Source organism: Crocodylus porosus, unplaced genomic scaffold (assembly GCF_001723895.1).
Source record: "Crocodylus porosus isolate Cpor-Errol unplaced genomic scaffold, CroPor_comp1, whole genome shotgun sequence".
Taxonomy (NCBI): Eukaryota; Metazoa; Chordata; order Crocodylia; family Crocodylidae; genus Crocodylus; species Crocodylus porosus.
The window spans coordinates 88848691-88875003 of record NW_017728886.1 but is presented as its reverse complement, the minus strand read 5'-3'; the positions used below and the strand labels follow the sequence as shown (position 1 = coordinate 88875003).

The 26313-nt window shown below is 41.0% G+C and overlaps 1 protein-coding gene across 1 annotated transcript in view; it reads left to right on the top strand.

The window, feature by feature from the left end:
* AMPH (amphiphysin) overlaps positions 1-26313 on the top strand; it is a 198525-nt gene that overhangs the window by 148285 nt on the left and 23927 nt on the right. Inside the window, exons 13-18 of the mRNA XM_019538946.1 lie at positions 7059-7082; positions 8443-8466; positions 8773-9276; positions 11105-11137; positions 14541-14591; positions 17103-17246. Of these exons, the coding sequence (XP_019394491.1) occupies positions 7059-7082; positions 8443-8466; positions 8773-9276; positions 11105-11137; positions 14541-14591; positions 17103-17246 (780 nt within the window). The remainder of the gene's footprint in view (positions 1-7058; positions 7083-8442; positions 8467-8772; positions 9277-11104; positions 11138-14540; positions 14592-17102; positions 17247-26313) is intronic.

Here is a 26313-nt window from a genome sequence, read left to right as displayed (position 1 = left end):
ATATATATATATATATATTTGTTCGCAGAGGGACTGATATAAATCCAAGTGAATCAGTGGAGATGTATATATTGATTTTGCATTTTTTGGGTCAGGCACTATTTGCTAGTTCATTAGTAAGGTAGAGCTATCATAAGAAATGACAGGTATTTATTTGAGTTTGGAAAACAATGTGAAATTAGATGTGAATATGTATTTACTATCAGAAGTGAAATTTGATTCATACATATCACTAGCTCTTTTCAGTTAATACTCAACAGTTCATGAAAAATGTTAAAGTTGAGTTTGTCAGCCCAAGGAAGCTGGATGCCCAATAAATCTCACTTTGTGGCTTTTCTTTAGGCTGTCTCATTGTCTGAGTGCCTAATTCGAGACATCTCAGTTAAACCTAATAGTCAGAAGATGGTGTCTCAGCATTTTAAAAAAAATGTTTGCTGCTGTATGCACAGAGAATTGTTAATGCTAAACCTTTGGACAATTTTCAGATTTTCTACCTCTTCTGTTATAGCTCTGCAATATGTAAAGATCTTTTTCTCCCCACACTTGCAAGTAGATAAGAAACAGTCATGTTTTGTTTGCATAACATGGTGTCTGTAAGTTCTAAGTGTGTGTTTCTCCTGTAACAGAATGAAGTTCCTGAAGCCAAGAAAGAGGAATCTTTGCTAGATCTGGATTTCGATCCTTTCAAGCCAGAAGTGATATCGGCAGTACCAACACATTCCCCCATGTCTCAGGTATTTCTTTGCTTGAGATCTGCTAAGCATGACTACTCTGTGCTGCATCAAGAATTGTCTAATCAACCATAAGTGATGGCTTTGCAATTTCTGGAAAACTGCCATATTTACCCAAATCCAAGACAACCTTGAATTTATGACGACCTTCCTCAACCCCATAAGATTCTATACACAGAAAATTTATGAAGGATCATCTTCAATTTGCTCCCCCACCCTTCGCTGCTGCAGTGGCAGGGGAGCAAGCAGTGTGTGGCGGGGGTGGCACACAGTGGGGGAGATGTTAGGCAGATAATATGGTAGGTCTTTCTGCATAGGTCCCATTAGGTGCATATATTCCCAATTCAGTAATGCCTGTGATCCCAGATGATGGGGAGAAGAGAAAAAGTGTTCTACTAATATGAGACAGTAGCCAAGGAGACCAGCCATCTGTTGCTGAAGGCTTGAACCCTGCCATATTATACCATTTTTTTAAACTCTGAGCAACATTTTGATACAACTGTCATTCCTTTCTAATAAAGTATTCAGTTCTTAGAAAAGAACATGGGGGACACTTTGTTGTGCTCTCCCCACCCTGGAATCCATCTGCCATCTTTTTGCTATGATGGAGTTTCTTTTCTAGGTACAGTATACGACCTGATTGAATTACCTAAGATAAATCTATTCTAGTTCTGGCCACTACAAGAATAAAAGAAATGGTATATGATTTACTGCAGGATCTTATAGGAAATATTTTTTTCTGTAATATGCAATGATCTTCACCAAGTTGACTGAAGGTTAACTTTGTCGGCATATGACAAAAAATATGAATAGTAAGAAAGTCTAGTTTTCTCTTGGCTTGCTTCATTTTGAAGCGCAGAATCCTTAGAAACACAATTCCAAAGACTGTTTCCCCAGCCAACACTGACTAGACCTGTCTACAGTATAGATGGCAAGGAAGCCATGTTGACACACTGCTAGCAAGGACCCTGTCAGTATGAATGTGGCTGACAATACTGCATTGTGGGTGCATCTACACGTGCATATTAAGGCAAAGCAATAAACTCTAGTGCATATTGTGCTGGAGTTTATTGCTCCTGGGGGCCGTGTTTACATGTGCACCCGAGACCATAGCACGTTGAACTAGATCTGAGCAGCCTGGGCTGTCACAGGGCCCTGAGGGTCAGCCTGCCACCCCAGGGCTGCCTTGACCCAGCTCAGCATGTGGTGGAAGGGCTAGCTGGGGCATGAGTGTGCTCAAGTGTGGAGCTAGCCAGCAGGCAGCCCCCCTGCATGGAAGCACCCTTGGGCCCCAGCCAGCTGTGTCAGCATCTATGTGTGCATTGCTGCAGAGTAGAAAAATTCAGCTTCAGAATAGTACTTGTATTTACAGGTAATAATAACCCACGGTGGAGTTAATTAGTTTACTCCAGCCTAATAGCCCTAATTAGTTTACTCCAGCCTAGTAACCATATAGACATTGAGATATGTACTGCAGAGATGATTAGGCAACTGTGTCGACACAACCTGCCAGTAGGAATGTCAGGTCCAAAACAGCTATTCAGGAGCCCAGTGGTAGGGGAGGAGGGAGAAGACAAGAAGTCTTGTAGCTAAAACAATGCAGGTTTCCAGATGACTTGTTATGCATTGTGCATCCCTTTATATGATGAGATTTGTTGTGATATATCTGTGGGCAGAAAAAAAAATCACAGTATCAGCCCACCAAGCCTCAAGTTAGTTTTCCAATTTTCATTTTACAAGGAGGCTTGAATTGTAGTGGAAATTTGTCCTGCTTGTCTCTCATCCCTTCCCTGTTAAAACAAAAACAACAAAAATCCAATAGATCGCTTTGTTTCAGATTTATGCATTTATGTTAACAGAAAATACCATCTTTGACTCCTCTAACTAATCCTTTCATGTCCTCTTTTAATAATCCTGATTAAAGTAGTGGTAGAATTAAACTGAAAATGTTAAACTTCGGGAAGAGCAGTTGTGTGCTGACAGCACAATGTATAGATCTTAGTACTTCATTTTTTTCAGTGGAAAGAAATATTTTTCGAGATACCATGGAGTAGAGTGAACTGTTTATTAACAAAAATGTATATTGGCTATATTTTTCCATATGGATATAGAAGAAGCATTCACTAAACTCTTCTCCCCTTCCCTATCCCACTCCAAATAGTCATGATGGTGAGGTATTATCTTTTGCAAGGATAAATCAGAGCTCTGTGCCTATCCCTGGCTTTAGAAGGAAAGGAGGATAGCTCTGCAGATTACAGTCCGTTAGTTGGACTGGATGTGACTGAGTCATTTGCTGTGGAGATTTATTCAATATGAAGTATGTGATCTCAGTATTTGAAGAGCCTTGTGCTATTTCAAGTGGAGTTAAGGATAGTTTGTTGTTGGCACATTTTCTATATGTGTGTTTAATTTTACTCCAGTCTCCTGGTTTCAAGGCACAAAACCATTTTCCCCCATGGTGAACTTTACTGAAATGGTGTACTGAAGATAGATCTATTCGACTGTATAGGGCTGCTTCTAAATATCAGATACAACTTCCTGACTTGGGATAAGTACAGGCAGTCAAAAAGTCCGAGGTAGAATCAATCCAATCTTAGCAGGTTTTTCTAAGCTGCATAGATTGAACTGATAATTAAGTGAACTCACATTCAGTTTTCAACTGGGAAAAGCAAGCAGATGCCTGCACTGATACAGGCCAGAAGTCAGAGGGTGCTGCCCCTACTCCAGGGCTCCACAACTCACCCCACACCCTGTCACCCCCAACTGCATCCTGCATGGTACTTCTCCCATCCTCATTCTGGCATAGTCCCCTGTTCACTGCCTCCCCTCCTCCTGGCTCCACAACTCTGTCCCAGCTGTCCCACCCCATATCCCATGCCTCAGACTGCCCAGAGCTGCATAGAGGTTGCCTGCCTTTGAGATGAGCAGCCATTGCAGGTAGGCAATGGCAAACAGGCTGCAACAGCAGCACACAGGTTGGGGGTGGGGTGGGGCAGTGTTACAGAAGTGCCTGTTGTGCCACAAACACCCGGTGAAAAGTTTCCTGCTGGGTACTACACCCCCACTCAGATGCAACGTAGTGCTGCTCTGCTCCGTCCATTGCATCCATCTTCATTCTGACCATGGATCTTCAATCAAGATCACTGGTCCTTAGTTTTTGCAGGCAGATTTACAGACAATTGGTTTTAGCCTCCCCCGCTTTATTTTTTTATAGACTGACCATAACATTGCAGACAGTTCATAACCCTGCCTTTGTCCCTCCTCCTTTCCTTCCTCAATTTCCCTCATAATTATAAACCCTACTAGTGTCCAATCTCAATCGCATCCAGCTGCCAAGGCATACCACAGAAACATTCTGACTTTCTTTGGCTGAGCCCTGTTCCTCTCCTGTTTCCCATAATACATAGTCCTCTCCTGCCTCCCAGCTACAAAATCTCCTGGCCTCCAATGAGCACCTGACTTTGACATCTCCACTGTTAAAATTCTCAGGTGCCATCCATGTAAGAATGACATCAGGTTGATGCCAATTTAAATTGTTTTGGCTGTTCATATGTTTCATTTTGACAGGCAAGTTAATGCAGTTCAGGATTACAGAGGCACTTGCATAAGCCTGTGAAGGACCAGCACTGAGCAAATTTATTTACCTATTTCAATAGCAGAACTGAAGAAAAGATTTCTACTGACATGCCACAGTCATGCTGACTTCAAGGACAGGAGAGATTATTAGGTTGTGGTGAACAACGTGCTGCAAAGAAGCTTCTTCAGTACCAGTGTGTGAAATTAGAAAAAAAAATCCAGAATAGGTTTGCAAATGGGAATGTGAATAGCCTCTATGCTGCTAATGTCAGATGCCAACATTGGGCTCGGTCCTGCTGTTCTAATTTATATAATTACTTTTGTGTAAGTAACATCAGTGAAGTTCATGGGATTGTCTGGTATAAGTAAATTATGAGTTTATTTATTTTCAAGAAAATATAAATATTTAGATAATAGACTATTAGAATGCATACAGGTCAACTTGAATTGGGGTATGTACACTGTACATTGTTATGGTGTTTCCCTCCCACAAAAGCACAGCAATTGAGAATAAGATATTATTTTTAATGCTCTCAGTTTAGGTTTTGAAGTAGTCATTATGGCTATGCAAATGGCTTTGTGGCCATAAAAACTTGACATGTTTGATTATAGACAGCAGGTTTATAAGGCTTTCCTGAAATTCTGGGGGCCACCATTTAGCAAAACAGGAACCCAAATGAAATACTCTCCAACTGTGAAGTTAGGCAGATATTTGATTGTTGTTTTAGAAGCTGCTTTTGATTTTAAAAACATTCTAAGCTCTCTGGAATATGATTTCTGCTCTTGGCAAAATGTATCTTATTTGTTGAAAAGCATCCCAGTGAGCCTTTATGATATACAAGACCATTAATGTCAGGACTAGAGGTAGCTTGCTGTGTTTCATTCCTCCACTTATCGCTCCACCCATCTCTTCTTCTGTTTCTTGAGTTGAAAGTTTTCAGACTAATTCGAGATAAGCCAATTGTTTGGATTTGAAGTTCGTTACCGCTTGCTCCTAAGTATACAGGTTTTCCTTAAGTTCCACCAGAGCTTCTCAAAGGGCTGGGAAATCATAGTTGCAGGTGCCTCGATGGTCATGGGAGGCAAAGCCAGCCACCCTGCATCAGCTTTTGCTAAAGTCATCATGACAAATTCTTTCAGCTGTGGGAGTCAGCTGTCTCCTCTGCTGAGAAACCATTGGGCAACTATAAATGTGCTCGACACCTGGTCTGATTAATCAAGTCTGCTGGAGTATGCTAATTAGCATGCTCCAGCAGCCTTGATGGCTCGTGTATTCAGTGTCCCTGCACTTCAAAATGGTGGCAGGGTCATTTAACTAAAGCTTGTTGAACAAGCTTTAGTTAAAGCACCCCTGCCACCATTTTGAAGTGCAGGGTGCTGAATGCACAAGATGCTACAGGCGCTTAAATTAGAGCAGCTTTCAGAGTCACTCTGAAGCAGCCCCTTCACCCCACAGCGCATGTAAAGACACCTATTAATTTTAGTGGTCTCTAGCCACAAGGAGTCAGACAATTTCATTGCATTAAAGGTCTAGTCTGCAAAATGAGAGACTGAGAGCAAGGCCCCTTCTAAACATTACAGGTATCACACAATTAACTGGTTAATGCACATTTATCTTGAGACCAGCTACATGTGCAAAGTACCTGTGGTGCCACGGAAAGTTCCACCAGCTTTAAGTTAGACCTTGGAAATGGGTATTAACATTATAGCTGGTTGCTGTCAAACTTTAATTTACATGTGTAGCAGCATCTCCCCTGTGGCTGGGAGCCCTGTCTCTGACCAGGCTCCCAGTCACAGGGGTGTATCTTTCCTAGCTGAGGCTTGGAGTCCTGCAACCAAGGGGACTGTCAGCCCCAACAGCTGCCACAATCTCCCGGAATCAGGGATGTATGAAACCTCCAGGGCTGGGGGGTTGCAGCTGCCATGATCACCCCTCCCCGCCTCCAAAGCTGGGAGATCAGGGCAGCTACAGTCTCCAAGTCCCAAGAGTTTCATGCACCCCCAAGTCTGGGAGACTGCAGCAGCTGCATCTCCAGGTTCTGGGGGTTTCATGCCCTCCTGCAAGGCTGGGGGATTGTGGCACCCCACAAAGGTGGGATTGGGCTCTCCCTGCACTGACAATAAGGCACAGTGTGATCTAATGTGCGATTGCACAATCATGCCTTCTGCCACGCACATGTGGCATGGCAGAAAGCACTATTGTGTGCATTGCACATTAGATCCCATGGCTCCTTTACCTGCATGTGTAGAGGGGCCCCAAGGCTCCTGAATTCTGTCTCTGGCACTCACCGGGTCACAATCCTTATGCCTTTTTTCTGCCTCTGTAAAAAGATACTGTTTCCATTCCTCACACCACAACTGTGATACTATCCTTTTGTTGATCTCAGAGGCTGCGTAGGATGCTTTACACTGGCCAGATCTCCAACTTATACGAGCATCTGTCCCTTGCAAAACTGTTGTGCCTATTGATGCCTGTAGATAGACACCAACCCAAACATCTGGCTTCTATTTCTCCAGCAGTAATTTTGTGTACTGGCCAGATGGATACATAGGGGCTGGAGCTCTCTGGAAAACAGCAATTATTTTGGGCTAAAAAGCATCACAGCATCGTGCTTACTGTTCTCTTTCTTCAAAAAAATATGCAGAGGCTGGTTCTGAGGAGCACTGCATACAGTCACAGCACATGTTAAACACATGGTATATGAGCAGTCTTTTTTAAGGATATATTTTTCTCTTTTCCTTTTTTCTCAGACATTGCCCTGGGACCTGTGGACGGTAAGGCTAATATTTACCAGTGAGCATTGGAGTGCTTCTGTGCCTCTGATTCTGTAACATACCAGTGGATTGTAATAATTTTTGCATTAGGCAACATTTCAATCTGTTTTACACAAAAGAAAAAAGGATTCAGCCACTGAATAGACATGGTCATACTAAAAAAGAATAGGTATTTGTAACAATGAGAAAGACAGGGCAGTGATAAGGGTGGTGAATATTTTAAAACTGGTTCACTCATTCGAGGTGATACAGCTGAGTATTTGCTGCTTTTATTTTCATGAATTTAATTGTTGTTGGAGGTTGGTGATGGAGGCATTGGGCACCTGTTTTCAATTGCCTGAGGCCATATTTCTTTAGACCATTCTTCCAGTAGATCTCCGTTTTTTTAAAATCCAAAGACAGAATTTATTGTAGGTGTTATAAGTGGGTGGGCCATAAACTTGAATAATTTAGAAAACAGTCACAGCTGTAGAAAATGTCATTGCCCTTCCTCTTGCCTCCTGATGCTAATTCAGATATAGTGATCCACAGGAAGAAAACAGATCATTTTCATGAGATATCTTCCCACATTTTGTTGAAGTGATGGCTGGGATGACTTCCTGTGGAGCCTAAAACTATTCTATGACCTTTTGCAGGCATCAGTATTTCAAATTTTGCAGCTGTGTTGTATGAATGCATAGCAAATGCAATGTGTTTACACTAGTCTTTTCTTCTTAAGAAGAATTAAACAGAGCCCAGAAGAAAAAATAAACGTTGATGTCTTGAGCCGATACAACTAAACTAATAGATTTTTATAGATGTGCCTTTTTGTTACGCTTTACTTGGTCAAAGTTTTTCTATATTCTAAGTGTTAATGCTTCTTTCCACTACTATAAAAACAATGCCAAGTTTCCTGGTTAGATAGTTTAGATCAAGGGTTTCTTAAGGTTCTTTATACTTCGGGACTTTGCTTAATAGAGAAATTGGGCCAGATTTGCTTTTGCTCTGGACCTATGTAGTGATGATATTGGTTCAACATGAGTACACAAATAGCTGGCACTTTAAAATGGCAGCTTCTTGCACTCACTTTGTGCTGATGCAAAGGCTGATAGAAGATGCAGGCAAACAGAAAATCAAACCTTTTAACAGTAAAGTCCCTGCACATTGCCACAGGCAATTTATATTTTTTTCAATATGAATTTGCATCTGGAAGCATGGAGGAGAGCCAGTGTCATGTGATCACTTTCCCACCATTGCATAAAAACTAGGGGTCTGTGTGCCACTGATAAGAATCCATTGGTTTAGATAAACAACAGAGTTTAACTCTTGGTATTACAGGGTTTTTTTCCTCTATTTATTTATGTGGTTTTCTTCCATACAGACAAGCAGTGAACTCGTGCAACCGGTAAGCAGGCCTACTAAAAATCTCAATCATTGTAGATGCATGGTTTGAAATTATAGATGCATGGTTTGAAATTATAGTTGAATATAATTTTTAAATTCATCTATTAGTACTGCTCTTTTAGACTGCTAGCTATTATCTGCAAATGTTACAAACAGCAGCTTTTCCTTAAATTGTTTCAATCATTTTCATTCTTTATCTTTATAGTAAAATTACCATAAGAAAAATTAATTTTGTGTTTTCTCATCAAGTCCACCTTTATCTTTTTCATCTTGTTTTTTTTTCTTTGCTTTTTTTGTCTGCTTAAAGCCTGATTCTTCAAAAAGTCTTTCCCTGTGTAACCTGGTCATGGAGGAAAGCCCAAACAGTGGGTCAACAGAAGATATTAACCAAACTGATCTAGGTTCACTCAACTGGGGCCTAGATGTTAGCACACCCAGTGTCAGCCAGGAAATCACTTCAGGTGGTTCTTTCTCTTTCCCAGAGGAGGAACAGCCTTCAAGAGAACCCATTGACACACTATCTACTACTGTTTGGCCTGCTGTAAGTGAGCAGGAGAATGATGAAGCAGGGTCAGCCTCCACAGAAGAAAATGAGAGGACTTCATTGGAGGCACAGTTGGATGCTAGAAATGTTACATCGAAAGATTTGGAAATTGATCAACCTTTAGAGAGCAAAAACAATTCTGAAATGCCTGATGTGGGAACTGATAGCTTGTTGGATGAATGTAATTGTGATGTGCAAGAGACAGAGGACCAGAAGCAGGAAGAAGAAGAAGAGTCTATGTGGGCAGGTGTGGAGCCAAATGAAAAGGTAGAGACCAAAGCTGTTAACTTCCAGGAGATAGAGCATACAGATGAGTTTGAAGAGAGAGATTATGAAACTAAAGAAAGCAGTGACATAGAACGTCTTAAGGGCTTAGGAAAACTAAACCATGAAACCCTAGAAATTACTAAGATAGAAACTGGGCAGGAGTCAGAAACTGTGTGGGAATCAGAATATAATAATGGGCAAACTGAGGCAATTTTTAACAATTACCTTAAGGAAACAGACCTAGAAAACCATGGGCAAGTAGAATTTGAAGGGGTAAATGTAATTCAGGAGATAGACAGAGAAGGTTTTGGGTGTGTACTGGGCACAGGCCTGGAAGATGAGGCCCAAATAGTAGCAAGCACTTGTAAAACTGTAGAACATGCTGCCATTGAACCTGATATCTGGAACCAGGACCATGAAACAGTGTGTGTGGCTGACTTAGAACATCCTGGCAGTGTCACTGGAGGGAATACAGCCTTGGAGTACATAAATATTATGGAGCATGTTGACCTAGACATAACTGATCACCCAGAAAAGGACACTTCATATGTTGGAAACATTGTGGGTGACACTGAATTACTCAGTACAGAAGACCCTGGTAAAGGAATTGAAGACAATAGCATCAGCGTCTTCCAAAATGGTAGTGCAGCCAATGAATGTCAAGTTGACTTCATACCCTTTGAGAAAGAATTGGCATTGCGGCCTGAGTCAGCTGACACAACTAATGCAAACTGCAATAATTCTTGTTTAGATAATATGGAAGATAAATTGATAGAGAGGGCAGCAACTGCAGTCACTGAAGATCATCATAGTAACAGTAGTATGCCTGGAGCCTCAGAAACTGATCCCTGGCTAGCAAACTGGGATCCAACAGTTAATAATGATTCCTGGGGGTTTTCTAGTCTGCCCGATGGCCAAACAAATGGATTGGATAATTGGCCTTTTTTCCATAAGCCGCAAGACTCAGAGGAAGGTAACATGGAAAACAATTGGCCAGGCTTTAATGATGAATGGTCTACCCAAGACTTGGGGGGCATAGATAAAAGCTGGGGAGATGTAAGTGTAACCACAAGCAGTAAAAATCAGAAGTCACCTTTAAAACAAGGCTCATCTGGGGAGCAGGCAAGCATTAGCAACCTTGGACCAAGCAAGGAGATAGCTAGACCCTTGGTTCTGTTTCAAATGGGAAATTCCAGAAATGCTAGCACCGAGAGTTCAACTAGTCCCAAAGACAATGAGACCAACAACTCAGATTTATCTGAAGATGAAATTGCTAACCGGAGATATGGATTGTTGTACCAGGAAATTGAGGCTGATAAAGAAGAGGTACCTACCCCAGTGTGTAGCATAGTCTAGACAGACTTCCTTAGGTCATACATAACCTTGTTTCTTATAAAGAACCCATTTACATGTTTCCCCCCCACTCCTCTAGACCCTTGCTAATCTTGTTGAAGATTTGTCATTCAACTATTTGAATTGTGGTGCGCTCCAACAACATAAGTATAGTAGGCTGATAAAAAAAGGTTGACTGTTGAATGATGTTCATAAAACATAAATTTCCCCCCAATCTCATTATTTCAAAAGATATTTCCAAAAAATGCACTTACATTCTTTTCAACATCTCAGTAGCAGTCTACCTTTTTTTAAGCCTATTAAAATGTTACACAATCGCATTACAATTTTGATCAGCATTCTTGCTGTCTTGTCCTTCATTTTTTTTTAAGTTCAGCACATTCTTAATTTGCTAATAAGAATAATTTAGCTTAATGGTCTGAGTTTTATAAGTAATTATGACAATTTTTTTCTGATCTTTTTTTTTTCTACTTAGGCATCCAGCAGTGCATTTAATGGATTCACACAGGTAAGGAATACTTACAGTCAACAGACTTTTCTATGTTGTTTAGAGTGGACTAGAATTAGCAGTATGAACTGCAGAATGCCAGGAAGGACAATACCAAACCACTAATTACTATTACCTTTTCTGCCACCACCTACTTCATTGATATATTGCCAATATTTCAGTTGCATTTTGGACACATTAAAGTGAATGGCAAATTTCCCATCACTTCAAGCAGGCTAAAATTTCACCCAAGTTACTATGATTTAGGTTTTAAGTTGATTTTTTTGGATTAGAGTTTACTCATATCCCACAAACATTGACAGGCATGAGTTTCACAAGTAGCCTAGCTAAGGGGAGCGAGCAGGGCAACAGCCCTTGGTACTGACTTGAGGGCGTGTGTCCAAAAAAGCAGCTGCCACTCCTGCCACCCCAGTGCCGCCATCAGTGTTATTAACCTTGCCACTGCTGCTGCCTTGTGTTCCACTGCTACTCAGGGTACCGAATTGCCCAGCTGTGCCTCTGGATTTCATATAATTTCATGATCTTTTATACCGACTTGCATATCTTTATCTTCATGGTTTTAAATATATATATATTTTGAAACCAGAGGTTACTTTCTACAATGTTTGTAAATTACAGAATTATACTAATGATCAAGGATCTGGGTTTTCTGTTTCCCACAGAAAAATGAAAAAAAACCTGCAGATTTTTCATTTTAATGGAGAAACGTGGATTTTCCACTTTTGCAAAGAGCTGTCTGCAGGTTGGCAGTGTTTCCAGCCTGTAAGGGACTGGGGAAAGCAGGAGGAGTGCGATCAGGCAGGGGGCGCCATGTGCATGTGCGCATGTGCACGTGCACATGGCTGCCAGGCAGCCTGGAGAGCAGCTCCTGCAGGTAAGTCTGGCAGCAGGAGGGGAGGGGGGAATTGACACCCCCAAAGGGAGGGAGGGAGGAAGTTGGGCAGGGCTGGGGGCTGGGGCTGTTGCACAGTCTGGGTGGTTCTTGGGGACCAGGGCTGAAATTGAAAGTGGGACGGAGATGCAAGCTTGTCTGGGGGTGTGTGGGGAACTGGCTCCCCAATGCTGTTCACGTTCCTGCAGAGGGAAGTAGGGGGGCATGTGCCCCCCAGATCTGTTCATGGGGTGGGGATGGGATGCCCACTGCAGACGTGGGCTCCCTGCCCTGCTGCCCTCCCCACAGGACATCCACAGCTCAGTGCGGGGGACCTGGTGCAGCAGGGCAAAGGGGTGCCGGGCAGGTAAGCTCCTTGCCTCTGCAAGTCCTGCATTGCCCTGGCAAAGCACCCCCTCTCTACAGCCGCGGGGGTGGCAGTGCAGGGTCCCTGGCTCTGTAGTCCTGACACCTGGGGGCCCCCTCTGGTAGGGCTGTGGGGGGCAGTGGGTGGTGGGAAATGAGGGGCACCCACAGGGCTGGGAGGCTGTGGGTGGGTAGTGAGGGACACTAGCAGGGGTGGAGGGGGCTGTGGCTTGTGAGTGAGGGGCCTGGACCTGCGTTGTGGTGAGTGAAGGGGGCAGAGGGAGTTATGATTTTCCATGATAAAAAACCTAAAATCAAATAGCAACATCTATAGATACTTAGAATCTATTTCATTATAGTGAGTGAGGCACTGGTAGTCTTCCAAATTCCTTTAAAATTGTAAATATATCCATAAAACATTGTGTTCAACTGATACCTATACATACATACATATCACACACACACACGTGTGTATATATACGTGTGTGTGTGTGTGTGTGTGTGTGTGTGTGTGTATACACACGTATATATATATACAGGCATACCTGTATATTGCGGGTTCGGTTCCAGACCACCGCAATAAAGCGAGTATCGCAATAAAGCAAGTCACACGAATTTTTTGGTTTCCCAGTGCATATAAAAGTTATGTTTACACTATACTGTAGTCTATTAAGTGTGCAATAGCATTATGTCTGAAAAAACAATGTACATACCTTAATTAAAAAATACTTTATTGCTAAAAAATGCTAACCGATGGAAAAATGGCGCCGATAGACTTGCTCGACACAGGGTTGCCACAAACCTACAATTTGTAAAAAACGCAATATCTGCGAAGCGCAATAAAGCGAAGCGCAATAAAACGAGGTATGCCTGTAGTAGCATTTCATTTTAATTGCGGGTGCAGGGTTTTTAAATCAGAGAATTTGCTATTTTTATCAGAGAATTTGTGATTTTTAAACACAGAAAACCAGAATCCCTGAATGATGATATTTTGTGCTAGGTCCCTCAGCAGTGCAGCATATCAAGGTGTTGTGCCATCTTTATGTACAGTCTGATGCACCAGACCTTTCCCAGTGCAACTGAGACAACAGTGGGTTGTGTCTAAGTTACAGCAGCCATCACAGGTGGCAGGATGCTGCTCATGATCTTTCCAGCTCTGCACAGTGTGGTTCTGCTCTTCCTGGATTTACCCCATCCCCAGCACATCATCTCCCATTGGGCAATCTTCAGCCTGCCTGTATCAGATCTGGATCTGATGTTCTCACCACTGCTTTCTATTGATCCAGCCCTTTTACCTACTGTAAAGGGGAGGACTGAGGAGCTCACCTTTTGTTTCCATTAGGGTCAAATATTTTCACCATGGAAATCAAAAGTGGCAATTTCACATACTTCAGTAGGATAAGATTTTAGGCCTTAATATTTTGTGAGTGGCCTGGCTGCATGTAGCAATCCAGATGATCTATTTTTCACTTTTGTATCTTCTAATTACAGTTGTGATTTTGCATCTACCGTTTTTTATCAGGACAGTTAACATCAAGGAGACATCTTTACATCTTTACATTTGCAACTTTTTGTGTACTTTTCAGTATGAAAGATCAGATGTATTCTCACCCTCTTGTTTTCTCAATTTCTGCCCCCATTGTCGAGGGCTATCCCATAGATCCAAGATGATTGTGATCAGTGTTGCTCCCCTTATGGAGCTGGGGACAGGCTGCTATAACGTAGTTTAAATTATGCTGGAGGGTACGTTATAGCAGCTCTGAAGCAAAAGGGTACAAAGGTAAATTATAGACACCCTAGTCTAGTCCCCTTTGCCTTTGACTACTAATTGCATGCCTTACCACTGAAAAGCACAGCGCAGACTGTTAGCTGGTTTGTCTGATGAAGGGTGATTGTAAGTTAAATGCAAATTTTATTAGTGAAAATAATCTCATCTTTCTATACCTACCTTAATATAAAGTTTAAAAAGATATTTTTCTTTTCTTCCATTCTGTGATTTCTGAAAAAACAGAACGTGTTTGATAACCTATTTAAATGATCCATTTTTTAATCTAATTCTTCCTCGCTTAGTTAGGTAAAGTAACAGGTCCTCTCATGCCAAGTCAGGCCTGCATGTTTCAAACTTACCTCTTATAATATTTTTCCTTTCTCTACCTGCGCATCTAGGATACATCTCTATTTGCAATGCAGCCAAATGAGAATGTGATAGATTCCTTGGTAAGTTTTGGAAATTATTTCATAATTTGTTTAAAAATGTTACATCACAAATTATATAATTATGTTTTTGCAAACACATCTGTTCCCCTGGACTTCCATCATTTAAACCATGTATCCTTTAGCAACAAAACTGACCTATGCAATTGATTGTAGCTATGAACTTTTCCTCATTCAAACTCTCCTACAGAGAAAGAATAAATTATGATCCAGAGCTGATGCCCAACCAAGAATCTACAAATCTTTAGAGATATTTCACATTTAGTGGGTTGGGTTTTTTTTCACTTTCAAAATATAACAACAGTGGTCTCTTATATCTGTTGTAATCAATACAGTCAAGAAGTGATATTAGCAACCATCTCTGTGCAATGCTAACCAAGCAGGTGCTATCCCAAGGGCAGCATTTTTATATGCTGGTAACATAATATGATAGCGTTATCCATCCAGAAATATGATTTTAGATAAATGCTTTTCCATGTATTTTATCAGACATACTCATTTTTATAGTCAGAAAAGATTTTAGTGATGTTTTTGCAAGAGATCATGCTTTGACAGGCAATTTATTCCCAGCAATACTCTACTGCTGTCTTAATTTAGGTTAAGCTGATACGGAAGTAAAGCACCAGTATAATAGAAAAGAGGAACATATGAGGCAGAGTTTGAGAATATTATTTAGTGTTGTTTTTGTACAGTGCATAATGGAGGTACGTGTCCAGAATGGTGATCAAACGCATGCTTCCGCCATGCGTACGTTATACCATGGATAAGAGCTTGCTGTAGTTCAAACACGGCAAATTGACTAAAGATTACTTGATAAATTCAGTTGTCCTCAAGCAACTTGAAGTAAATCAATATAATCTGCATTTATAACATGTTGTCTAGTTTCTAAAATTACTTACAGAATTAATCCTCAGGATACTTATTGTGGTCTTACCTAGGTAAAGCTGCCTTTTTCTTTTTTGCAGTTCCTATTTCTTTGTCTATTACTGAACAGCTAACATTAAATCAATGCATAGAATTGTGCTTTGCAGCATGGTATTATATAATGAAGACTTCTTTAGAGCATTTCAAATCCTGAGGTTCTTACGTAGACAAACTTCTGTTCACTTCACTAGGAGTGGCCTGTTTAAGACATGAAAGAATGAAAAATGAGTAAAGGCCTCTAGCTGCTTCTGAAAAAAATACTAGAAAAGGAAATATTTTTTCTCTCATAGAGATCTGTATAGAGGTTTTCTGTTTTACTATGAGATCTTCGAAACAAGCAAGTGTTGTTAAAAGTGACTGCAGAGGTTTGATTGAGCCAAATAAGTGAGTTGTGTAGGAAATTTGTTTATGGGGGAAAAGCCCATTAAGGTTATTTTGTCTGGTTGAGCCAGTGATTCTGTATGAATGACGTACCTTTAACTTTTCTCTGTATGGGCTTAATCCTGCTCTACAAGTTTTTAGCTCCGTGTGAAACATAAATATGCATCAATAGCTTGGAAAGTCTCTTTAAAGAACTGGAATGTTGGGTATGTGTTGAAAATTCTCCTGTCTTTTGGGACCATTTTGTTGCAGAATTGAGACTACAAAGGACTGGTGTTCCTTGGTGCCTTCTTGTACTAATGGCATGTGTGTGTTAGAGTTTAAAAGGGTCTGAATTATAGTAATATATCCGAGAAAATGTTTTCCAGTTTGGAACAAACAATATCTGCATCTGACCCCAGTGCTCTTTTCTGCCTAGGCAGGGGATTGGACTCAAACTGTTGAGGTCCCTTCCAACCCTAACATCTATGAAAATATTTGATACGATTACATGCCTCCTAACCTCTACCTTTACTAAGCATGCTTCTGATGATGAACAGAAATAACAGATGAAGCAATATGTTTTGTCCTGAGTACCTAGGTGTTGTGGAGAATGTGAGGTATTGGGGTGAAGTGCAAAGGAAGTGGTACTTAAATTTGAATTGAATGCAAAAGGAGGTTTTGTGTTTTATGCTAGAAATAGTGTGATGACATTCGGCTTACGTGGGCAGCATTTAGTTAATTTATTTTCAGACTAGACAGAACATCATTCAAATGAGTAAAAGATCATTTAAAAAATCTTAATAAGAATGGCATTATGGCTAAGGTACAGGTCTGGAGTTCAGAGTTCAGTTCCTGGCTGTGCTGCACACATTCAAAATAACCTTAAATTAATTCCTTTTTTGTTTCTTTTCTCCTTTTTTCTCATTGGGATGCTAATACCTCTTTTCCTCACAGGGGGGCATTGTGACAAACATTAGAATACATGTATGGCGCTTTGAAGGCGAAAATGCCCTTTGACTGCAAAGCATTAATTATTGTTAGTAAGCTCAACAAATGCTGTCTTCTCCCAGACAAAGATCTGCACTATCAAGGCTGTTAGATGGCTTCTGTCAGTGCAAGAGGACTGCTAGTATAAGAAATGTACTTGTGCACTCTTCCCCCTTCCCCGTTATCAAATGCTCTTCAATGGTTTTTCAATTTTCTACTTAAAAATCAAAACCAAATAAGGTTGAGGCGGCAGAAGCTCCATCTGTGGAACCCAAGGCAGTGGAACCCAAGGCTGACGAAGCCCCAGCTCCTCCTGCTGCTGCCGTTCCTCCTGAAAAGGAAGCTCTCCCTGCTGAGCCTACTGAGCCAGCAGAGGAGGCTGTGGTGAGTGATCTCATCCGCCCCAGAATTCATCAGATCCTTTTTTCCCATTGTCCATGTGTCTACTGCATTTCCACCTCCCTTTCCATCTTTGTCATCTTTAAGACCAGCTTCCCTTACAACGACACAGCAAGCTTGCTAAATGCGTGCATGTTATGGAGCCCTAAAACGCCATTCCTCCACTGGATGGCATTTTAAAGTGAAGTGCAGTTGAACAACTGTGTATTCAGATATTGCAAGTTTTGGACAAACTCAACAGGAGAAAATGAATTGAATCCCATTTATAAAGGGTGCTGTTGCTTTTTTGAGGAATAAGTCCTGGACCACCCTATACGTAGAATGCTGCTTGCTGGAGCTAAGTGACAACATTGCAGACTTCTACCACTCGCTGAATATTAGAAGCAGCAGCTGACTGAGGGAAAAAAATGCCAAAGCTTCACAAAAGCATACAGGGAGATGACAAGATCCTATGTCAGCCCCGAAGAATAGTGGAAGTGCAGTGTTTTGGGAAACAGTGAGAGCACTTTAAAAAAAACCCCACAGTAGGATATTCTGAGACTCCTTGCTCTTCACACCCTCCTTGTTACACTTTGAAACAAATTTAAAACCACCATTTTAAAGTACCTCACACCTATAGGTGCCTCAAGGCAGCAGTTTTGCATTTAGTTTATGCTATTAGGGCTCCATTTTCCATGCTGGAGCCCTCACTGTGTCCCATCGACCTAGCTGGGGCTCTTCTCCATTTTAATAACATGGAGGGTGGGTGGCCCTCACAGGCCAAGAGTCTCTGAGCGAAAGGAAATTGCATCTCTTCCACCTGGGTCCCAGCCTAACAGTCTCTGAAACCAACATGAAGAATGGAGTTTGACTGGAAGTCAGAAGGGTCATATTCCATTCCCACCCAAAAACATCTGAATCATTCCTTTTTAGAGTTAACAAAATAATCCATTGAGTTATTTGATATTCCCCATCACTGTAACAAGAATCATCTATAGTCAGACAAAAAGCTGAAGGATTTAACTGCGTACTGTTGTAGACTCAGAAGTCAGTAGGAAAGAAATTGTTTTAGGGTTCAGTTCTTCCCTTGATCTTTCTTTGACTGTCATAAAACAGGTTGGTCCGATAAATAGCTACATTGGGATGGGACTTAGGATGCCAGGGCTCTGTTCTTAGCTTTGTCACTGACATTCTAGGTGACCTTGAGTAAGTCTCTGTGCCTCATTTTCTGTATCTGCCTAATAAAGATAACAGTGTTACCTTCTTTGCAAAGGTAAATGGTATTAATGAGAACAGAATTAGTTCTCCTTTAACTTACTATTTCACTGAGGAGAACATAAATACTTAATCTGGATAGTTTCCATGTTTAACTAAATGACAATTCAGTTTTTTCAAGGAAATCTACACAGCCACCCTCTTCAGTAAGTCAAACATATTGTTTCCAGAATGTATTTATGATATCTGTACAACAGTGCAGTAGTATGGTTTTAAAATCATCTTACTGATGCAAAGTCTGTGTTGAGTCCTAAAAGATGGTCATTTATTGATATTAAAATTTTCAGAGTTCAGCTTGAAATGGAGGGCAACTTCTAAGCCAGCGAGTGGTTCAAACCTCTCTTAGACCTATTGTTACAGGAAGTCTTTCTGCAGACTCAGGCAAATATATTCCATCACCGCCTTAGGTCACATACAGAAGCCATTCTTCACAACCAGAAAATGAGAAGCTTAAATTTTGTAGGAATTGCTCTGGAGATCAAAGAAGGTCTAGTATTGCTTATCAACCATATGTATAGCTAACATGCAGACTGGTAAATTTTGGTGAGTGGTATAAGATCAGTAATCCTGCTGTCAGCTCTCTGTAATTCAAAAAATGGTCTCAAAGGTGAATGAATCCTTAGTAATAATTAAGTTAGCTTTAGCCTTAAGGCTCAGCAGTCATGAAGTCATTATTTCTTCCCTCTTGCTCTGGGAGGACAAATAATTTACTGCAAGCCAGTAAAGGGTGGAGCATACTTTCTCTTATGCATCCAGCTGGAGTTTTCCAGACAACCTGGATATTTTTCTTTTGGTGTGGGGAGGGAAGCATTTAGTTAACTTCTTTCTTAATTTGCATAGGTTCATGCCAGATGTACACTAGAGTGAGTATGCTCAGTGGCAGCTCTCTTCAGTAATACATACAAAAAAAGTCAACTGTCCAATCTGTGGCTGCATCCTTCCCTTCTATATGCTTTCTCTTGAATGGTCATGAATCATAGTAATAACTTGTCAACTCTATGGCAAGGCAAATAGTGCAATAGCTTGTCTAGGATGCAATATTTTGTCAAATCCTTGTTTGAAATGCTTGTTGTCTAGCCATAGTAAATTTGATAGTTTAATAAGGAAAAAGAGGAGTGAAACCAAACTCAATCCATAGCCCAGATCTTGCTTTTTTTATCCTGATAATTGGAAGAGAAGTAATTTTTGAAGAGCAAATTATAATTAAGTTGAAGAGGTTGTTTCTAAACTTGGTTTTGTTTTTTTTAGGGTTTTTTTCAGTGGGTTCCTAAATGAAAGAAATCTTTGAATGGGTTACTTACGTACAAGGAGAGATACTCAGTCTTTTTTTATTTTGTGCTGGGGCAAGGTGAAGTACAAAATCTGTTTTACACCTTAGCTGCTAAATCAGGAGTGGGCAAAATGCAGGCTGGGGGCCAGATGTAGCCCACCAGGCCATTCTATCCAGCTTGTGGGGCCCCCAAAAATTTAGAAAATTAATATTGATCTGCCCTGGGCTACCTGTCATGTAGCCCTTGATGGCTTGCTGAAACTCAGTAAGCAGCCCTCTGCCCAAAATAATTGCCCGCCCCTGTGCTAAATCATTGATAAGTTATAACTGCAGTTGCCACACCTTCACTAGTGGGTTTACATGGCCTTTTTAGATTATACTTTTTGCCGCTGTTAGTAAATGTGCTGTCAGAGTATAGTCCACCATAGGCAAAAATTATAGAATGACTGTGAAAGAAGGAGACCAGTATAATTTGAGAAGAGAGAATGATAGTAGCACTTCAGATGAAATAACATAAGCATTAAATGCAAGGTAGGTGAGGTTTTTTTGTTTTAAAGTTGAAATGGTCTTCGCTGATTTGCAGAAGGATCTGTGGGAAAACAAAAAGTAAAGCATGTTTACTTTAATAATGATGGAAGTACAGTTACTGTTAGAATCTGGTCCTACAGAAGAAAAACAAGTTAGGGAAAATAGTTTCTAGTGCCTGTTGGAAGTTTTTGAAGCTTAAGATTAGAGAAGAAATTGGCATACAAGATCAAAGTTAAGAAAAAGTTCAGTGGACTACAAAAAATGAAAACATGTCATTCTTCTGTGGCAGTTCTACATTTGTTGAATTTATATATGTGGGTTGATTAAAAGGAAAAAAGACAGAGTTATAAAATATTGACACTTTTTTCTTCTGAGGGATATCTTTCCATTACTCCTTGTTTACAGTGTCAGTCATTACTACATATACATCTCCTCTTGGCAAATTCACTGCAGACAATATCATACCAGAAAATTTATGATGGCCATGCATTATGTTCCCTGCAGTCTGTAAGCCATTTTTTGCATAATGTAGCACTTGCTTTTAAATTAGACAAGGAAAGGTTGTCCAGCTGTTAGGGCACTGCTCTGTGGTAGTAGATTAGGATTCATGTCTGCACTTCTCAATTGTCTTCCTGTGTTATGTTAGCAAGTCTTTTAGGAAGAGAGTTGCAAAGGTATTTAGAGACCTAAACCCTAAGGCTAGGTACAGACAGTGAAAAAGCCCAAGGCTAAATTGATTCAGTCTTTGCAGGTTAGTCTAAGCTGCAAAGTTTGAACCAAATAAGTAAATGAACAAACATTCACTTTTGATTCAGAAAATGCAGCCACATGCCTGCAGTGGCTCAAGCCAGAAAACAAGGGATGCTAGAGCATGGCTCTCTGGTGCACAGCATGAGCTGTATGTTCACTTCCTTTTCCTGCTGCCCCCAAGGTTCCTGGGATTTGCAGTCCACACTCACAGCAGCAGGACTCTGCAGGGTTGCTCATCACTTCCTCTTCCTGCTTCCAGGTGCCTGTGGGATTTGTAGTCCACAGTTGCAGCCAGTGGTAAGTAAGCAGGACAGGGCAGTTTGGTACTCAAGGGAAGGGAAGTTTAACCATTCTTCCTGGCCCCAGACTCCAGCAGGGGGTGGGGGGCATGAATGATGTGTACCCCAGAGGCTGGGGGGGCATGGTGACTGCCTGCAGGTGGCAGTGGCAGTGGCAGCAGCAGGGGCATGGCAGTGGCAAGCAGGGAGCTCTTGCAGGTGGCCACAGTGGTCTTGGTGGTTGGCAACTGCTGATCGGTGACCGGTAACGGACACCACCAGTAGTGTCAGCGATGGATGGGGTGGCAAGCAGCAACTGCCCGCAGGCACCACCAGCAGCATTGACAGCACTTCTCTCAGGGCGTGCACATACACCCATGTGCACCCCTATGTGTCACTATTGCTGGGGGGGCTGGCAGTGAGCCATCCAGTGTGGCCTTTGAGCCAGCCCTCACTGTTCCAGCTAGGGAGCAGAGGGGCGGGGCTAGCCCTGTTCTCTGGAGCAGACAGCACAGCCCAGCCCATTCCAGGGCTGCAAAATGCTGTGATCCTGGGGGACTCTGATTTAACTTGAACCAGGAAAGGGCCTGGGACAGAAGTTGCATAAACTGGTTCGACCTAAATCAGTTAAGTCTGATACTACATTCAACCAGGTTTATCTTAAACCAGTTTCAGCCATTTTGAAACTGGTTTATGTGTACTGAACTTCTGTTCTGTAAGTTTTAAACCCATTTCTGATCACTTAAACCAATTTATGTGTAACTTCTGTTCCTAGGGTTTTTGTATTTGTCTGAAGTCTTATTTCAGTGGCATAGGCACATATATAAATACCTCTACAAATTTTGACCAGCTTTGCTCAGACCTAAGTATACCTCAGACCAGCTCCTGAGCCCATTTGACCAGGGCATCAGATTGCCTTCAGTTCTCCGAGCAGATTGTGCTATGCAGATTGTTCTTCTCCAGTGGGGTATTGCATATTGTCACCTAGCAGGAAAGGTAGCATCAATGAGGTATACTGTCCTGACTTTCTTTGCTAAGTACAGACAGTCAAAAAGCCCGAGGCTGAATTGATTCAATCTGTAGGTTAATCTAAACTGTGTAGATTGAACCAATAAGCAAGTGAGCAAACGTTCACTTTTGATTCTGGAAATGCAGCCACATGCCTGCTGTGGCTGAGAGCAGACAGCTTGGTCTAGCCCACGAACCCTGTGAGGGGGGCTTACAAGGGATTTGCAAAGCGTCCTGGGATGCTGGGGGACTATGAATTAACTTGAATCTGAAGGGGATCTTGGACAGCAATTCAGTAGACTGATTTAAACTAAATCAGTAAAGTCTGATACTACATCCATCTAGGTTTATCTTAAACCTGTTTCAGCCATTTTGAAAGCAGTTCATGTGCACTGAACTTCTGTTGTATTACAGATTTGAACCAGAATTGCAATCACTTACACCAATTTATGTGTAATGTTGTACCTAGCCCTTATCCACAGCCAAAATATCTGGTCAGGTACATGGTACTGTTCACTTTTGGAAGTGGTTTTATCCCAATAACTTTTGATTTTGTAATCTTCCAGCACTGTATTTATACCAAGGAGTAGTGGCATTGATCAGCTATTTTTATCAAACCAATTGTTGATGCAATGTCTTGACCACAATATTTTGCTTATCACTGTTTCCTTGAGTAGCAAGGACCTGGCAGCCATCTATGATATGTTGCTTCATTTCACCGATGAGGCCACATAGTCTGTAATGTCAAGCATGCATTATTTCAGAATATATTTTTAGTTTGTTACAAAAATCTGGTCTTGAATAGTATACACAAAATTTACTGCATCACCAAAGAGCTCTGTATCTCCACCCACCTAGTACTGACAACTGACTTAGTCCATGGAGAGCACAGAAGTGAGCCTACTGTGTATAGTACCTTCTACTGCCAGCCTGAATCCATTTTAACCTGGTCTCTGCCATTCCATCTCCAGTATTTATCTTCCCAATCATAGGTGTGTAAAAATCCTAATCATCCCTAACAACTTCCCAGTGCAACAACCAGTCTTTGCTTAAACAGTATTTCCTCAAGCCTTCCACCTGATTATTGCTAAAAAATAGTAAAAAAATCAACAACCTTCTTCTTTCCATCTTACAAGGAATGTCCTCAGTTACTTACTTCTTCAGTGTTTTCAGTCTTATCCTTGATCGCTTGAATATTCCAAAAGTACTGGTATTTCTCAGCTCTCTATTGCCACAAATTTGTTTCTGTAATCTAATTCAGTTCTATTAAAGAACCTTTTGTCATCAGTTTTTCTTTCTTAGTTTATGTATTTCAGAAGTTGGTTCAGTCCCAAATATTTGTATGTCTGCTCTGTGTCCAGTTTGTTGATATCAGTTCCATCCCTGAGCGGCAGATGGTTTATCTGACCGTGCTTCAATGCTGAACAACCCCAGTCTCATAGAGATGGAGCAACGGAAGGACTTGACAATTTTCATCATACTCTGGAGTTGGTGTGCTTTGGCATTCAGTCTGAGTTTGTCCTTATGGAAATGTGACAATTGGGGCTGCTGTTTATTAGTTGCATAAGTATAGCCAGAGTCGCACAGTACCTGGCACAGTGGGTTGAATGCTAGGCAGACCCACAACAGACTTAAGCTATCTTCCTGGAATATCTCCCTGACACATGCAGTGGTGTACACTAGATTGCCATGAGACACAAAGGAACAGTTGTTAAATTCTGATACAATTTGTATAACATGAGCAGTCCAAGACAGGAGTGAGAAACTGAGGCAAATGCATTTGTGTTGGCTATCCAGGTAACAGAGGTTCCTTTATCTTCTGCTTGTCTGAGTAGAGATTACATTGCCCATCAGTAGCAGCTCCTTATGTTCTCTTCAATCCTAAGTACAGCCATTTTGCTTAAGTGTCCAGCTTTTCGTAGATAAAGTCTAGTTCCTTTTTTTTTTTTAACCTATCCTGGCAATAAAGGTTTTGCTAGCAGTTGACAAGCATGTTACAGGTCTGAAATTTTGAGAGTTGCTTACTGTTGATTTTTTTGGCTTCATAAATGTGATCCCTTCCATCATAAAGTCCTGCTCCATTTATTTTCCTTCTAATCACAAGAATCTTCACGTCATTGTCTCCTGTTAGTAAGTCAGTTTTATGGTCTCAGGACTTCTGACCTTTCGAGAAGTGTTATTGGGCACACCAGTCCTAATGCCTAAGTATCTTCCCTGCTGCACACTTTGCGCCAGCATCAAACAACTGCTGACTCTGTGCTGTATAGTCTCAGCACAAATGTTGCATTTTTTGCTTTTGTCTGTGACTTCTTCAGTTTTCGCAATATGACATCCTAACCATGCGTGAAGAGTGTTACGTAGGCTGTTCTTAGACACATAATGCTGATGAAGATTTCTCTATGATTCTGTATCCATTTTGCATCATGGTTATTATGATTATGATATAGCTATTACCATTTACTTGCTGATCTCTATTCCTTACATGTTTAAAAGTTTCAGTCACCAAATCAGAGGTCAGAATCACCACAGCATGACTTTCCATAAATGTATCATACCTATGTCAAGAACGTAACATAATCAAAGTGAATTATTCTCAGATCACCAAGTGCCTGAAAATTGCTTGTCCAAAATATTTAGAGAATATTTACTAACAGTCCGGTCAGAAATCCACAGTGGTTCTTGAATGATTTGCAAACAGAAAAAAGGCTAAATTGTTGTGTACTTTTTTACCTGGTGAATAATTTTGATTAGCTCTGAGAAGCTAGCTCAGGATAGGTATAACAGGATAGATGTAATAAGCCTTGCGTCCGTATTAGTAAGTTTTATTTATATACTTATTTATAAAAGCATATTTTCTAAAGGCCAAACCTTGAAGTATTTATTCTTAATGCAGGCATAATTTTCACTAAAACAAGAAATAGTTTCTTTTTGCCTGATGTTTTCTGCAGTGTCAGAAACATGAATACTTTCCCTCCTTTATTTTTTTTCCACAACAAATTTAATGTTGGGATTAGAAGGAAACTTCTTTTTTTCAATTTGTGTTTCAGAATCTCTCTGTCCTTATAGTATCTTACTGCGTGAGTGCTATATTTCACGCTCCTCTGCTTGCCCTTTTGTGGCTGCAGATGCCACAAAACAACTTTTAGTTTTTATTTGTTGTTGGCAACAACTGCTCCATTATTTATTGTCTCTTTGTTTTTCCCTTTTTTTGTGGGGAAAGAGATGGTTGGCATATATGTGTGTAGAAGATGTACTTTTCTCCAGCAGGGCTCAAAAGACTAAGCATTTGGGAAAGTAGAAGCATCTTTAGCTTTTTGTAATACAAGAAGGGCAAGCTGAGCATTAATACAGCTATTTGGGACACAGTGCTGTCATCATTTCTATGTATTGCCCAAAAGAGGTAGGTTACTATTGGTATATCACTATTGCTGCTAGAAGACGACTGGCAGGAACAACCTGAGGAGCCAGTGTCACCACTGTAAGGACATCAACACTTGCACTAGTATATATACCTGCTGAATACTGCTGTCAAGTATGGGGATGTAGTAGCCACACCAGCAAAGTTGATGTTATTTTGAATTCAATGAGAATAGTAATGGGCTGTAAAACATATATCCTGTTGGTACTATCGGGGACTTTACCTCCCCATCTAGGAAGACAGAAGGCAACTCTTGGCCTACTCAATGCACCCAGCAAAACCAAAAGCACCTGCTTCATGAAATCTTAGAGCAACCAGTACATAAGTGACTGAAGTCCAGAAACTTATTGAGATGGGAGGAATGGGTACTGTTGCGACAGTGTGGCGGCAGGAGTGGCATACTTTGGGCACTTGAACAATACCACAAAAAGTGGGATGAGACTTAGTCTCACCTCAAGCTCTTCATAAACAAACCAAACACCCTATCCACTTGGGTATGAGCTCCCCTGTGACTTATCAATTAAAGAAAACAGGATTGCACTGGAG